The following is a 14,562-nucleotide window of genomic DNA, read 5'->3' on the forward strand; positions in this document are numbered from 1 at the left end:
CTATAGGCTTGAGCCACCGCGCCCAGCCCAATAAATCATCTTAATAAAGGCTAAGGCAGATTTATTGGTAATCCATGGTCATTCAGTTCCTCTTACTAACCCCATTTAGCATTAGTCTACCAAGGAATTGGGTAAGAGATTAAGGTTTTTGTCTTTGTGTGTATATGTATTCCAACCTGGTTAAAATAACCTTTGGATTACTTTCTGACACAATTCACACCCCTCCACCATGGCCTATCCTCAGTTATTAATTCTTATCTATTTACCTATGAGTGAGACATCTTACTGGATGTAAATGTTAAGGGAAGAAATTTCAGGCTGGAAGCAGTGGCTCATGCCTGTAATTCCAGTACTTTGAGAGGTGGAGGCAGGTGGATCACCTGAAGTCAGGAGTTCGAGGCCAGCCTGGCCAATGTGGCGAAACCCTGCTTCTACTAAAAATACAAAAATTAGCCAGGCGTGGTGGCGGATGCCTGTAATCCCAGCTACTTGGGAGGCTGAGGCAGGAGAATTGCTTGAACCAGGGAGGCGGAGGCTGCAGGGAGCCAAGATTGTGCCACTGCACTCCAACCTGGGCAAGAGAGTGAGACTCCATCTCAAAAATTAAAAAAAATAATGAAAAAGAAAGAAAGAAAAGAAACTTCAAATATCAGTTTTATAAGAAGCCAATTTAGAAACGAAGAGTTCTAGGCTAGGCACGGTGGCTCACGCCTGTAATCCTAGCACTTTGGGAGGCCAAGGCGGGTGGATCACCTAAGGTCAGGAGCTTGAGACCAGCCTGATCAATACGGTAAAACCCCTACTAAAAATTCGAAAATTAGCTGGGCATGGTGGAGTGTGCCTGTAATCCCAGCTACTTGGGAGGCTGAGACAGGAGAACTGCTTGAATCCGGGAGGCCAAGGCTGCAGTGAGCCAAGATCGTGCCATTGTACTCCAGCCTGGGTGACAGAATGAGACTCCGTCTCAAAAAAAAAAAAAAAAGAAAAGTTCTTTCTCTATTTTTGATTTATAGGTTTAAGACAGGTATTCGAATTTACCTCTCTTTTATTTTCTGCAATCTTTCTGGATCTCTTGAAGGCGCACTTTTAGTTTTATCACTTTTACCATCAGCTGAATTCCAACCTGAAGGAATAATATCTACTGTGATCATGACATTGTCGGTCAAATTACTCCCAAGTGCTGGGGGGACTGCAAACCGGAATAAGGAACCAGGAAGAATCCCTGCTATTCCTGTATTTCTTCCACCTTGAGCCGAATCTGATGTAGAGCCACCTGTTGTGGCACTGCTTGATGCTGCAGATGCTTGTGGTCTGTTGGCAGCAGCTCCAAGAGGATCATTCTGTGCTTCAAGGTGAACCACTTCATTTGATTCTCTTCTAAAAATATGAGATCTAGATGATGTATCAGAGGTAGATATCCTTGAAGATTCATCTCTTCCCTCTCGCCTCCTTCTAGAGAACAAAGGTGTGCATCTATTTCTCAGTGAGGAAGATAACCATGGTCCTGTATTTCTACCTTCAGATTCTTGGTTAAAATTTTCTGAATCTGACTCAGAGCTATGATTGTGGCTAAGAGATGACAAACCCCATCTTCGCCTAAGAAATCGAAATCCCTGAGAAGCTTCAGATGCCCTATTATCGGGAACTTCAGAAGTTGATGGTACATTACTACGGGACTGCGAAGCTGTCAAGATTCTTGGAGAAACATAAGAATTTTCAGAATTCAATGATCTTGTATTCAAGGAATCCTGAGTAGATCTTCGTGAAAAAAAAGTAGATGACATGCTAGAAGCTATGCGTGACAGCAATCTCCTGGTTGTCCGCCTACCTTCATTATCAGAAGTTTCTTGAAATGGTCTTTGAGATGAAACAACCCTTTCTGAATTGCTTATGATTGGGGTTTCATCTCTAGTTGAACTGTAAGAAAATCCAGGCTGTGCACTGCTTCGGGAAGATTCTGATTCTCTTGATGAAAAATTTGATCTTAAAGAATTTCTGGAGTCCCTAGAACTTAGTAGGGTCTGATGTTCAGAAGGCAATTGGTGGTTTGTGGATGATGTATTCAACTGTAAAGTGCTCACTGAGTTTTCTTTTGGTCTTGCTCCTTGTGAATATGAAGGAACTCTGTCTTGAACATCTATTTTTGAAAGGAAGTAAAGATAACCAATTACATGAAATAATTTGAGCATTATTATTTGCATTATGTTGAGTGCCAAAACGAAGCGCTGGATTCAAACTGATTACTGTTATATTGTAACTACAGAGTTTACTGTTATTATAGAAAAAACATAAACATATTTCTTTCTATTCCTACTGGTAAAATCCAGTACTGCCGTGTAAAGTCAACATTACAAATATATAAAAAAGGAATGTATTATGAGCTTATGAAAATTTTGATAAAATCAAAACAGCTGAATTTATTGATCAAAAATTATTTGATATGATACAATAATATCTAGTATTTAAATTGAGATGATTTTAAACAGGCCAAATAATACAATGTAAATGACTCTTAAAATGATTAAAAGCAAAATCATCCTAGGGAGACTGTTTTGGAGATTTTGTTTTTACTCTGTGCAATAAATTAAAAAGTTGTTTTAAACGTTTTAAACCCTTGTAATTTAATGAAAAATCTTGCTAATAGCTAAAAATTTTTCCAATTTTTTTTTCCCTTCAGGTTAACAGCTATAATTCTTATCCTGTAAATGTATCCTGTGTTACATCTGCTTTAAATACTGGCTAGGAACTATGAATCAGAATAGGGCTATGACATCTGCACTTTTGAAAGGATTCCTTAACTGGTGGTTTAAATCTTCAAATGGGATGAGAAATACTAAAGGATTCCATTGCAAGGAAACTACCCATTCACCTTGTGTAAGAGCTAAATTACTACACTGAAGTGCCATTGCACTTCAGCCTGGGCAACAAGAGCAAAACTCCATCTCAAAAGAAACAAAGCAAGCAATCAACCAACCACAAACAAAGTGTGGGTCTTGAGGTCAATTTAATAAAACTAGAGGTACACCCATGTTATACTAAAGTAATTCCAAATTATGCCTTAAAATGGTGATTTCAACTTTCAGTTATTTCAGAAGTAGAAGAATCAGAAGTAGTTATTTATTAAACTACATATGTTATAGGCAAATTCTATTTGAGGATACAAGATTTAGTATGTTACTTTGTAACACAGACATTCTTAAAAGGAAAAATGCAAGTTAAACAATGTAAAGGTAGATGGAATCTAGATACTCTTACTCATCTACTGTATTTTAAATTATTTTTTAAGATCAAAACAAGTACTAGAAAGAAATATTAAGGTATTCTGAAATCTTCATAAGACAAAAGATACACTTTATTCCTTTTTACTGTTGTTTTAGTAATATACATAAAAAGGAAAATAGAACATTATGAGAAGCTATACTTAATGTAATTTATACATACATGATGAAGTTGTGAAATCACCACTTCGGTGACTATAATCCATAAGATTACTAATAGAGGAATCTGTTCTTCTCTCCAAATCTCTCCTCTCTCTCATTAGGTCTGTTCCAAATGATCCAAGTACCACTGATGAAGATCTAGGAACTTGACTATGCCTCCAAGATGAATCTTAAAAATAAATGAAGAAGTTTTATTTCAGAGAAAGCTTTCAAGGCTTTGGATGGTAACAAATCTTCAGTAATACAGAGGAGAGTTAGTGTTATTTATTATTATCTTTTCTTTTTTGAGATGGAGCCTTGCTCTGTCGCCCAGGCTGGAGTACAGTGGCATGATCTCAGCTCACAGCAACCTCCACCTTCTGGGTTCAAGTGATTCTCCTGCCTCAGCCTCCTGAGTAGCTGGGACTATAGGCGTGCACCACCATGCCTGGCTAATTTTTGTATTTTCAGTGGAGATGAGGTTTCATCCTGTTGGCCAGGATGGTCTCAAACTCCTGACCTCTGGTGATCCGCCCACCCCAGCCTCCCAAAGTGTTGGGATTACAGGTATGAGCCACAGCACCCGGCCTTATTGTTGTTTATTATGAGAATCCCCAGTTATGTAGTCATTATCAGAAACAAAATTCAGTAAAACATAAAATTATTCACAAATGAACTAATCACTTATAAAATTATTTCCTACTCTAAACATATTCTTCTCTAACACTAAAATCTACCCCATACACGATGTCAATGTCTCAGTCACTTCCCACAACATCTACCTATACGTGATGTAAAATGATTACAGAACAAAAACGTAAATCTTTCCAAACATGGAGAATTTCACAAAAAAAGTCAATGAAAGTGATGCTGGAGAACTGCCAATATCAAAATCAAAGTCATCTGGAAAGGGAAGATGTCAACAATACAATTTTATCAGAATTATTTTTACTGCTACCACAGTTGGTTAATTTTTTATTCTAGAATTCTTAATTCTAAGAATTAAAGTATTGTTACAGTTATTGATATTTTATTAGACATGATTTCATTTAAAAGTAAATTAAACATTAAGTCTCAAACCTGTTTCCTTCACTATTTACCTTGAAATTTTGATTCTTTCTTCCCTAATCCTAGTAGTGTTAATAATTCCTCTTTATTAAGAGAAACGGCCCAGAGTATTTATAATGTTTTCACATAGTGGAAGAGAACAAAAATATCTCTGGCACAGTGGTGTTTGTCTACAAAGTTATTAACAGTCTGCTCTTAGCCATCACAACATTCTTTTTTTTTTTTTTTGAGACGGAGTCTCACTCTGTCGCCCGGGCTGGAGTGCAGTGGCCAAACCTCAGCTCACTGCAAGCTCCGCCTCCCAGGTTCACGCCATTCTCCTGCCTCAGCCTCCCGAGTAGCTGGGACTACAGGCGCCCGCCACCTCGCCCGGCTAGTTTTTTTTTTTGTATTTTTTAGTAGAGACGGGGTTTCACCGTGTTAGCCAGGATGGTCTCGATCTCCTGACCTCGTGATCCACCCGTCTCGGCCTCCCAAAGTGCTGGGATTACAGGCTTGAGCCACCGTGCCCGGCCTACCACCACAACATTCTTAATATCCTTCAGATGGGCACGTCTTTCCCATGACATTCCAGATTATCAAAATAGACAGGAACTGCTTACATTATTTCAATTGGTTACACACAAACATTTAAAGAATTTTACCTCCAATTGTGTCATCACAAGTTTTGGCTCCTCTCAAACACTGGCACTGGCTAACATTTCATTTGAAGAGGAGTATGAGTGAGATGGTAGCCTCCTGACCTTTCAACAAAAGATCTTTTCAATGTGTGTGAAAAATATGTGTCTCAGTACAAAATAACAGGCATGACGCTTTATGGATAGATCATCCAAATCCCAGAGTGGTTAGTACCTTGCCCAATGCCACTCATCTAGTTAGAGAACTAAAACTGTGACTTTCTAATCCCTTGTGTAGAAATCCTACTAAAATACCACCATTTTTTTCTAACTCAAGAGTTTCCATATTTGTTTTTTGTTTAAGAGACAGAGTCTTGCTCTGTCTACCAGGGTAGAGTGCACTGGCATGATCATAGCTCACCGTAACCTCAAACTCCTTGGGACCAAGCGATCCTCCAGCCTTAGCCCCTCAAGTGGCTGGGGAGTATAGGCATGCACCACCAGGCCCAGTTAATTCTTTTTTTTTTTTTTTTTTGGTAGAAACAGGATCTCACTATGTTGTCTGGGCTGGCCTCAAACTCCTGGCCTCAAGAGATCATTCCGCCTTAGCCTTCGTATTTTCTGAAAATAAATATTATATACTACAATGTTTATCATTTACATAAGACATGCTTAAGCAGTATTTTAAACATGTATCAGTAGATATAGCCTTCCTTGTAACAATTACAAAATATAACCAACAGAATACACACATTTACCAATTTGATGATCATAAAACACCAGCTATTCTAATTAAAATCTGCTAATATCCTGTTTATGTAGAATATCTGTATCAATTTTACAAGAAAAATGCAGAAGAGTTAATATCAGTTCTAGCATTAATTTAAACTAAGATTTTGGAAATTCCGCTACATTTCTGACCCACTGTCTTCATATAAAATCTGCTTGCCTCATTCCAAAACTAAGAACTGTGTTACACCTAGGGAAAAATGGGCTTAAAATACCTACAGAAACATATTCTTACCTGATAACGTGTTTAAACCATTTCCAACATTTCTCCCAGCTGAGGTAGTACAGTTTGTACAGGAAAGTTTAGGTCTTTTTGAATCATGATCCCGTTGCTGGTTCTGCGATCTTGAGCGTGCTCCCTGAGTTATCTCAGATTCACTATACCATGCAGATTGAAATGGTGACGCAGATGCTGATGCTGACGTAGACTGTAAGTTCAAAGAAATTTTTTAAACAACAAAAGGCTGCATTCAGTATTAATCAACAATCCTCTAATAAATTCCTACAAGCATCAATTTTTCGACCATGTAGTTCTTTTTTTTGAGACAGAGTCTTGCTCTATTGCCCAGGCTGGAGTAAAGTGGGGCGATCTTGGCTCACTGTAACCTCTGCCTCCCGGGTTCAAGCAATTCTCCTGCCTCAGCCTCCTGAGTAGCTGGCATGACAGGTGTGCGCCACCACGCCCGGCTAACTTTTGTATTTTTAGTAGAGACGGGGTTTCACCAGGTTGGTAAGGCTGGTCTCAAACTCCTGACCTCATGATCTGCCTGCCTTGGCTTCCCAAAATGCTGGGATTACAGGCATGAGCCTCTGTGCCCACCAGCCTCCACCATGTAGTTCTTCTTTAGACTTTGTTCCTTCTACCCACTTGTCCATTACACTACAATTGTACTTTGCTGGGCTCTCAATCTGATGTAGAGTTAAGTACTTTTTTTTAACCATATGCAAACACTTTGTTATGAAACACTGAAGACCAAAAACTATAATCATTTTTCCTAATTTTTCAGTTTTTTTCTTTTTGCAAATGAAATCTTTGTTGTACTGGTTTAATATTTAAATCTTTTGAGGAATCTGGACAGAACACTAAGCTATAAAGAGATTGTGAATTACCCTACTATGAAAATCAAATTTTTCAACTAGTAACAAATTTATCATTGTTCTGATGCCTAGTTTCCAGAATATGGTCATACAACACTAATAAGGTATGCTTAAAAAAACAAAAAATTCCTAACATCAGTAATTTCTTCATAAGTGAATCAACAACTAAAGTAAGTACATATTTTAAAACCTGGCTCATGGTTTTCTCTTTTAACATATATGTACACAAAATAAAACTTGTAACACAAATATCACTGATAATGTACAAACTATTTTACTTCTCCCCAATTCTTTGTTAAGTTTACTCACTACAATGCATTAAAAAGGCAACAGTTTGTCTCCTTAAATATTTAGGTTTAAATGACAACATATTTCAACCACAATTATTGAAATTGTACTAGTCTTTTTACAAAAATGTTTCCATCATGGCAAAGTAATTACCTGGACACACACACACAGGACAGATAGACTAAGAAACATACATTTGGCATACAATCTCTAAATGGCTCAGAGACAGTAAGGATCTCTAAAATAAAAGTAATTTTTCAGTATATAAAAGAAAAATAATTTTTAAAAGCATGTTACCATAAGTATGTGGTAAATAGTTTATTGTGCTAAAGAACATTAAAATGAAACCAAATTATTTTAAGTGTTCTTCTGTTTAACAAAAGAGTTAAAATGGAATGCATCATGGGCTGTAATTTCGGTCTACATTAATCTAAAATTTACATGCTAAACACAAGAACCCAAAAAATGTGTTCCATGAAAGCTCTACAGTACAAGTAACAGATAAGTAAATAAATAATTATACTATAAATAAGTACTATAATAGTAGGTACAGTGAAAGTTTTACAGAAAGACCCTAAATATGTTTTAAGGACACAGGGAAAGAGTCAAAGATGATGGTAACTGAAGTTCACAGGGTAGGTGAATGAAAAAAGACATTACAAATAGACAACATAAAAAGACATATAAACCATTTACCATCAGATTTTTGTTGTTGTTGTTGTTTTGAGACACAGTCTCACTCTGTTGCCCAGGCTGGAGTGCAGTGGGACAATCACAGCTCACTGCTGCCTTATTCTTCCCACCTCAGTCTCCAGAGTAGCTGGGACCACAGGCACATGTCATCATGGCTGGGTAATTTTTATTTTGTAGAGACAGGGTCTCACCATGTTGCCCAGGTGGTCTTGAATTCCTGGGCTCAAGCAATCTTCTGCCTTAGCGTCTCAAAGTGCTAGGATTACAGGTGTGAGTCACCACATCTGGCCTGGCTTTCTTCTAAGACATTACTATTTATATTTGACCTTCTATTATACTTCAATTATTAATTTTTTAATTTACTTTTTATAGAGATGGGGTCCCACTATGTTGCCCAAGCTTGTTTTGAACTCTTAGGTTCAGTGATCCTCCTGCCTCAGCCTCCCAAACAGCTGGAATTACAAGGCATGAGCCATTGCACCCAGCCAATTATGGTTCAATCATGAGAAACATATTGCATGCATTCAGGGGATATATTAGTTCATGGTAACACTGGAGAAGAAATTTTGAAAATAAAGTAGAAAGTGCGAGGCTGAAAAGGCAGGAAAGGGCTACGTCAGGAATTCGCCCATCCTTTGCCTAGAGAATATTTTGTAAATTGAATATGGCATTTTTCAGCTTAGCACAAAGTTAGTCTCACAAGCCTTCTGTACCTAATATTACAGACACCCAATCAATGAACTGGAGCTAGCACAAGAAATGAAATTAATCTGATATTTCAGAATCAAACCATTTCATATGCCATTATCATCAGGGTACCAGAGACCTTATCCTGCAGGCCAGTGGTTCTAAAACTTCTGGATTTCAGAGACCAAAACAAAAAATGTTTTAATTTAAAATTGAGAAAGAACTGTCACTTTTGTCCAGTAGGACATCATTATTTTTCTCATTTTGCACAAACTTTAGCATAAACTTACTGAATAGCACTTCTGCAAATATGATTTTGGGAACTAACGAAGGGCGGGATGAATCAGATCTGCTACTATATAGAAAGACTTTTAGAGGCATGTGGAAGATGAAATAGATGAAATGAACAGAAAGTAAGAAAACCAATTAGGAAGCCATTAGAATATCAAGAAATAAGTCCCTATGAAGTAAGTAATGGGAATAGAGAGCAATCATAAAACATAAAAATTCATCAGATGTAGGGCTGTGAGAAATAGAGAAAAAACAGGTTTTTAGTACTTTCTACTGGTGAGATAAATTACTATGCCATTCATTAAAAATACTGATTATAGGGGAGCAGATTTAGATAATGAATTTCATTTGATTCTTGAATGCTGAAGTGTCCAAAGGCTTAAAGTGACACTCACTGTTCATTAAACAATTTTCATGACTCACAACAAAACATGTAGATTATATGGCTATATGCAAGACAAAAAGTGTTAATATCAGCATATAGGTATACATATCAGTATACATAATGTCAGTATATAGGAGGAATATTTTGGCTAGTTTTGCTATTGGCTTAAGTTCAAAATCAAACCTTTTCCTGGTTCCTACAATCCAATTTTGTCCATATTTGTTCAGATATCCTCAGCCTGAGGCAATCAGTTTTTTTCCCTCGGAATTCTTTGAACAATTAAATAAAGTGTTATTCTTTTAACAATGTATTATCTCTTCTGCTGTCTAGAACTACAGGCCAAATGAAATCAGGGAATAAGTCTGTCTTCAAAGTACACTGCCTTGGGCATAATGAATCCTTAAACAAGTGGTTTTGGGGTTGTTTTCACTTTTTGGCTATTATAAACTGCTGTTACAAACAACTGTAAATTTCTGTATGGATGTATGTTTTCAATATTCTTGGGTGTAACTAATAGATCATGTAGTAACCTGATGCTTAATATTTGGAGGAATTACTATTTTTCCAACTATAGGTTGATGCTAATAGCTTTGTGGCAGCTCGTCTGGAGTGGCTGCCACAAAGATGCCAGCTGCAGCAGGGAAGGCATGGCAGGGTCTGTATGCTCCATGGAGCCGGCAACAGGTGGGAGCCCTGATCACTTCCAAGTTGGTGGAGTAGAAGCCCTGTGCTCCCTGACCCAGCTGTGGCTATAGACTTGGGTATCCGGGTGTCTCAGGGCTCTGAGAAGCCTCCCTTCCCCACCCTCCCCCGGCTCCTGCTCAGATTTTGGAGCAAAGTTTTAGCCAAGCCTGGACGCTGTGTATGCACATGCTTGCGGCAGTGCCGACACATCAGCCCACTGCCACCTTGGCCCCCTCTGGACTTTGGGCACCAACAAGCACAGAGGGAGGCCAAGGGGAAACTGAGGGTGGCTTGGCATGGGTCTACAGGCATCCGTTGGCACGAACAGCCTGAGTGCCATGAACAGTAGCAGGAGGCAGACATGCTCCTGGGTGAAAAGGGGCAGGTCCCCAGTGAAATTCTACCTTCAAGCCTGGGATGGCCTGAAGCCTGGAGGCTTGGCTGCCAGTTCCACGGACCGGAGTGAGACCTTACGGTGCTTATTCCACAGGAGTGAGACCTTATGGTGCTTATCCCAGGCCCACCCATTGCCTCCCATGGACCAATCAGCATGCACTTCCTCCCCTCTAAAGCCCATGAAAATCTCAGACTCAGCCAGATGTCAGGCCAACTTCCCTGTGGACAGGAGCTACCCACTGCTGTCTGGTCTCCTCTCCACTGAAAGCTACACACTCGTTGAGATGACCTGCCTGCGGAAAGGAGCCACCCACTTTGGAATCCTGAGAGCTGTACTACTGCTCAATAAAGCCCCTCTTCGCCTTGCTAACCCTCCAATTGTCTGTGTACCTCATTCTTTCTGGACGTGGGACAAGAACTCAGGACCTGCCAAATGGTGGGATTTGAAGAGCTGTAACACAAACAGTACTGAAACACCCCTCCCTACCCCCGCTCACCATGCTGTGAGCGACAAGGAGAGACCTCTGACCCTTCGGGGAGACCAGACCTAGGGGCTCCCTGAACCAGGGCTGTAACAACCTCTCTGGGGCTCTGTAGTTCCTGGTGTCTCCAAGCATCCAGGTGCCACTGTGTTCCTCAGTGCCCACAGAAGAAGCTGCCTGTGGTACACCTGATCCACCCACAGCCTCACAGGGCACCAGCGCCTAGAGCTGCCCGCCCCACTGTACCCAGTGTGCCTGGCTGTAAACAGTGGCCGGCCCCTGCGCTCACTTGCTCACGCACCGCTCGCTGATCCATGTCTGGCTCACCCTTGGCAGGCGTGGGATCCGAGCTGATAGCACGAACCGAACAAAGCCTGCCAGTCCAAGTAGGCAGAACACACCCAGCAGGCCCAAGCAAAGGCTTCTAGCTGGAAAAGCAACACTCCAAGGATCCTGTGACAGCTGTACCATGTTACAATCCCATCAACAATGTATGAAGGTTTCAATTTCTCCACCACTTACCAACACCTGTGATTGTCCACCTTTTTTTAAATTTTGAGACAGGGTCTCAGCTCTGTTGCCCAGGCTAGAATGCAGCGATGAAATCACAGATGACTGTGGCCTTGACTTCCTGGGACCAAGCAATCCTTCCACCTCGGCCTCCAGAATAGCTGAGACTACAGGCATGTAACACCATGCACAGCTAATTTTTAAATTATTTCTTTTTAGAGACTGGGTCTCACTATGTTGCACAGGTCTCAAATTCCTGGGTTCAAGCAATCCTCCCAGATTTGACCTCCCAACTCAGGCCTGGGATTACAGGCATGAGTCACTGCGCCCAGCCTGTCCATCTTTTTTATTTTGGCTATGCTAGCTGGTGTTAAGCATCTCACTGTAGTTCTGACTTGCATTTCCCTAATGACTAATACTTTTTCATGTGCTTATAAGCCATTAATATATCTTTGGAAAAGTGTTTATTAAAGTCCTTTGTCCACTTGAAACTAGGTTATCTTTTTATTGCTGGGAGGTAAGAGTTCTTCATATATTCTGGATACAAGTCTCAGTATCCAGTAAGATATATGCTTTGCAAATATTTTCTCTCGTTCTGTGGATTGTCTTTTCACTCTCTTGGTATTGATGCACACAAATTTTAGTTTTTATGAAAACTAATTAAACTTTTTTGCCTCCCGACTATGAGCATTCATATGACACTAGATGGAAGTAATTAAATTTACACTGGAGTTTCATCGAGTTTTCTTTCTTTTTCATTAACTTTCCAGTCTCTATCCAGACAGGTAACAGATTTGGCTCCCACAGTAAATACTTTTCCTCAGTTATTTCCAATTCAAAAGGCTATCTGTTATATGGTGAATTGTATGGTATGTGAATTATAACTCAATAAAATAAGGGGAGAGGGTAGAAGGCTATCTAGCCCAACCAAAGTAGCTGAAATACTATATGGTGTATCTGAGAAATCATCAATAAGATAGCTTGGAGACTTACTGGCTATAGATACTCTAAGCACAGTGAAAAGAAAATAACTTTCCAAGACTTTATATAACTAGTAGGCATCCAATTTTCTTTCTTTTTACCTTCATAATAGTTATTCATGCCACCTTTCCAACAACAGGTTTACTGGAAGTATAGTCAATGAAATCATTTACTATTAATATTGTATAAGTCAGTGTTTGCTTTCAGAAAATTATTTCTAAGGTTTTAAAATATTTTCCCAACACAAATGCCCTTAAAACAATGCAATTAAAAAAAAAAAAAAACCTTAAGGAGAAAATATTTGCAAATCATGTATCCAATAAGGAATTTAAATCTAGAATATATAAAGAACACTTACAAATCTAGAATATATAAAGAATACTTACAACTCAGTAATAAGACATCCGTACTTTAAAATGAGTAAAAGAGCTATTATAAATAGGCATTTCTGAAAAACATACAGTAAATGGCCAATGAGCACATGAAAAGATGTACAACATCATTAGTCACCAAGGAAATCCAAATCAAAACCACAATGAGATACATACCACTTCATACGCATTGAGATGGCTAGAATCAGAAAGTAAGATAAGTGTTGGTGAGGATGTGGAGAGAATGGAATCCTCATACACACAAACGGGAATGTAAAATGATCTATCCAGTTTGAAAACAGTATGGCAGTTCCTCAAATGATTGAACACAGAGGTTACGCATTACTCAGCAATTCCATTCCTTTCTTTTATGAGATAGGGTCTCACTCTGGCCCAAGTAGTAGTAAAGTGGTGCCATCACAGCTCACTGAAGCCTCAACCTTCTGAGCTTAAGGGATCCTTTCAATCTCAGCCTCCCCAAAAGTTAGGACTACAGGTGTGCACCACCACATCAGGCTAGTTTTAAAAATTTTTTGTAGAGATGGGGTATCACTATGTTGCCTAGGCTGGTCTTGAACTGCTGGCCTTAAATACTCCTGACGTTTGGTCTCCCAAGGTGCTGGGATTACAGGCATGAGCCACCATGCCCGGCTCCATTCTTAGTACATACCAAATACAAGTGAAAACACAAGTCCACACAGAAACTTGCATATGAATGTCTACAGCAGCATTATTCATAACAGCCAAAAGGTAGAAACAACCCAAATGTCCATCAGAAAATAAATGGATAAACAAAATATGGCATACCCATACAATGAAATAGTATTTGGCCACAAAAAAGAATAAAGTACTGACATATGCTACAACACAGATGAACACTGAAAATATGCTAAGTTAAAGAAGCTACCAACGAAAGACTACATAGTACCTGTTTCCACTCATGTATATGAAAATCCAAAATAGGGAAATCTACAGGTATAAAGTAGATTAATGGTTGCTTTGCACTGGTAGGGGAAGGAGGATTAGAGAAGTAGTGCAGCGATAACCATAATGGTTGTACAGCTGTGAATACACTGAAGACTACTGAACTTTAAATGGGTAAACTGTATGGTATGTAAAATTATAACTTAATAAAGTCATTTCTTAAAGAATTTTAAAGATACTTGCAAATTTACATTAATGTTATCCACTGGCAAATGATTAATCATTAAAAATCATGTAATGCACAGGAACAGAAACCAGCCCAGAATGATATTCTTTTCCTGGGCTTCTCATTTCCATTAGTTAATGACTTGACTGTGAAGTGAATAAATTCTGCTTTGAAAAACTTCCAGAACAACATTACCTTCGCCATAAGCAACAACTTAAGACTTTGAGCTCTTCCTTGTTTGAAATATTCATGTGATGGAGAGTACCCATCGCCACACCAATGCAGAAGAAACTCCTATCACTCCTCTGTACACTTTAAGACCAAATTGACAAGTTTTGTTTCCACGGAGGAACGTTGTATCTTTTTCTTCTTCAGACAGGGTCTTGTTCTGTCACCTAAGCTGGAGTGCAATTGCATGATCAAGGGTCACTGCAACCTCAACCTCCTGGGCTCAAGCAATCTTCCCGCCTCAGCCTCCTGAGTAGCTGGGACTAAGACGTGTGCTACCACGCCTGGCTAATTTTTTTTTTTTTTTTGTAGAGAGGGGTCCCACTATGTTGCCCAAGCTTGTTTTGAACTCTTAGGTTCAGTGATCCTCCTGCCTCAGCCTCCCAAACAGCTGGAATTACAAGGCATGAGCCATTGCACCCAGC

General features: G+C 39.3%; 1 protein-coding gene across 4 annotated transcripts in view; it reads right to left on the bottom strand.

The window, feature by feature from the left end:
- The window catches only part of MARCH7 (membrane-associated ring finger (C3HC4) 7, E3 ubiquitin protein ligase), a 56,563-nt gene that overhangs the window by 19,480 nt on the left and 22,521 nt on the right, over positions 1-14,562 (bottom strand). For 3 of the 4 annotated variants that reach the window (XM_011947125.1, XM_011947124.1, XM_011947126.1), the window contains 3 exons: positions 6,129-6,321; positions 3,442-3,609; positions 1,039-2,137 (listed from right to left, as the gene is read on the bottom strand). In XM_011947125.1, the coding sequence (XP_011802515.1) occupies positions 1,039-2,137; positions 3,442-3,609; positions 6,129-6,321 (1,460 nt within the window). The remainder of the gene's footprint in view (positions 1-1,038; positions 2,138-3,441; positions 3,610-6,128; positions 6,322-14,562) is intronic. The other variant, XM_011947127.1, reaches the window with a different exon arrangement.

This window comes from Colobus angolensis, unplaced genomic scaffold (genome assembly GCF_000951035.1).
Source record: "Colobus angolensis palliatus isolate OR3802 unplaced genomic scaffold, Cang.pa_1.0 Scaffold259, whole genome shotgun sequence".
Classification (NCBI taxonomy): domain Eukaryota; kingdom Metazoa; phylum Chordata; class Mammalia; order Primates; family Cercopithecidae; genus Colobus; species Colobus angolensis.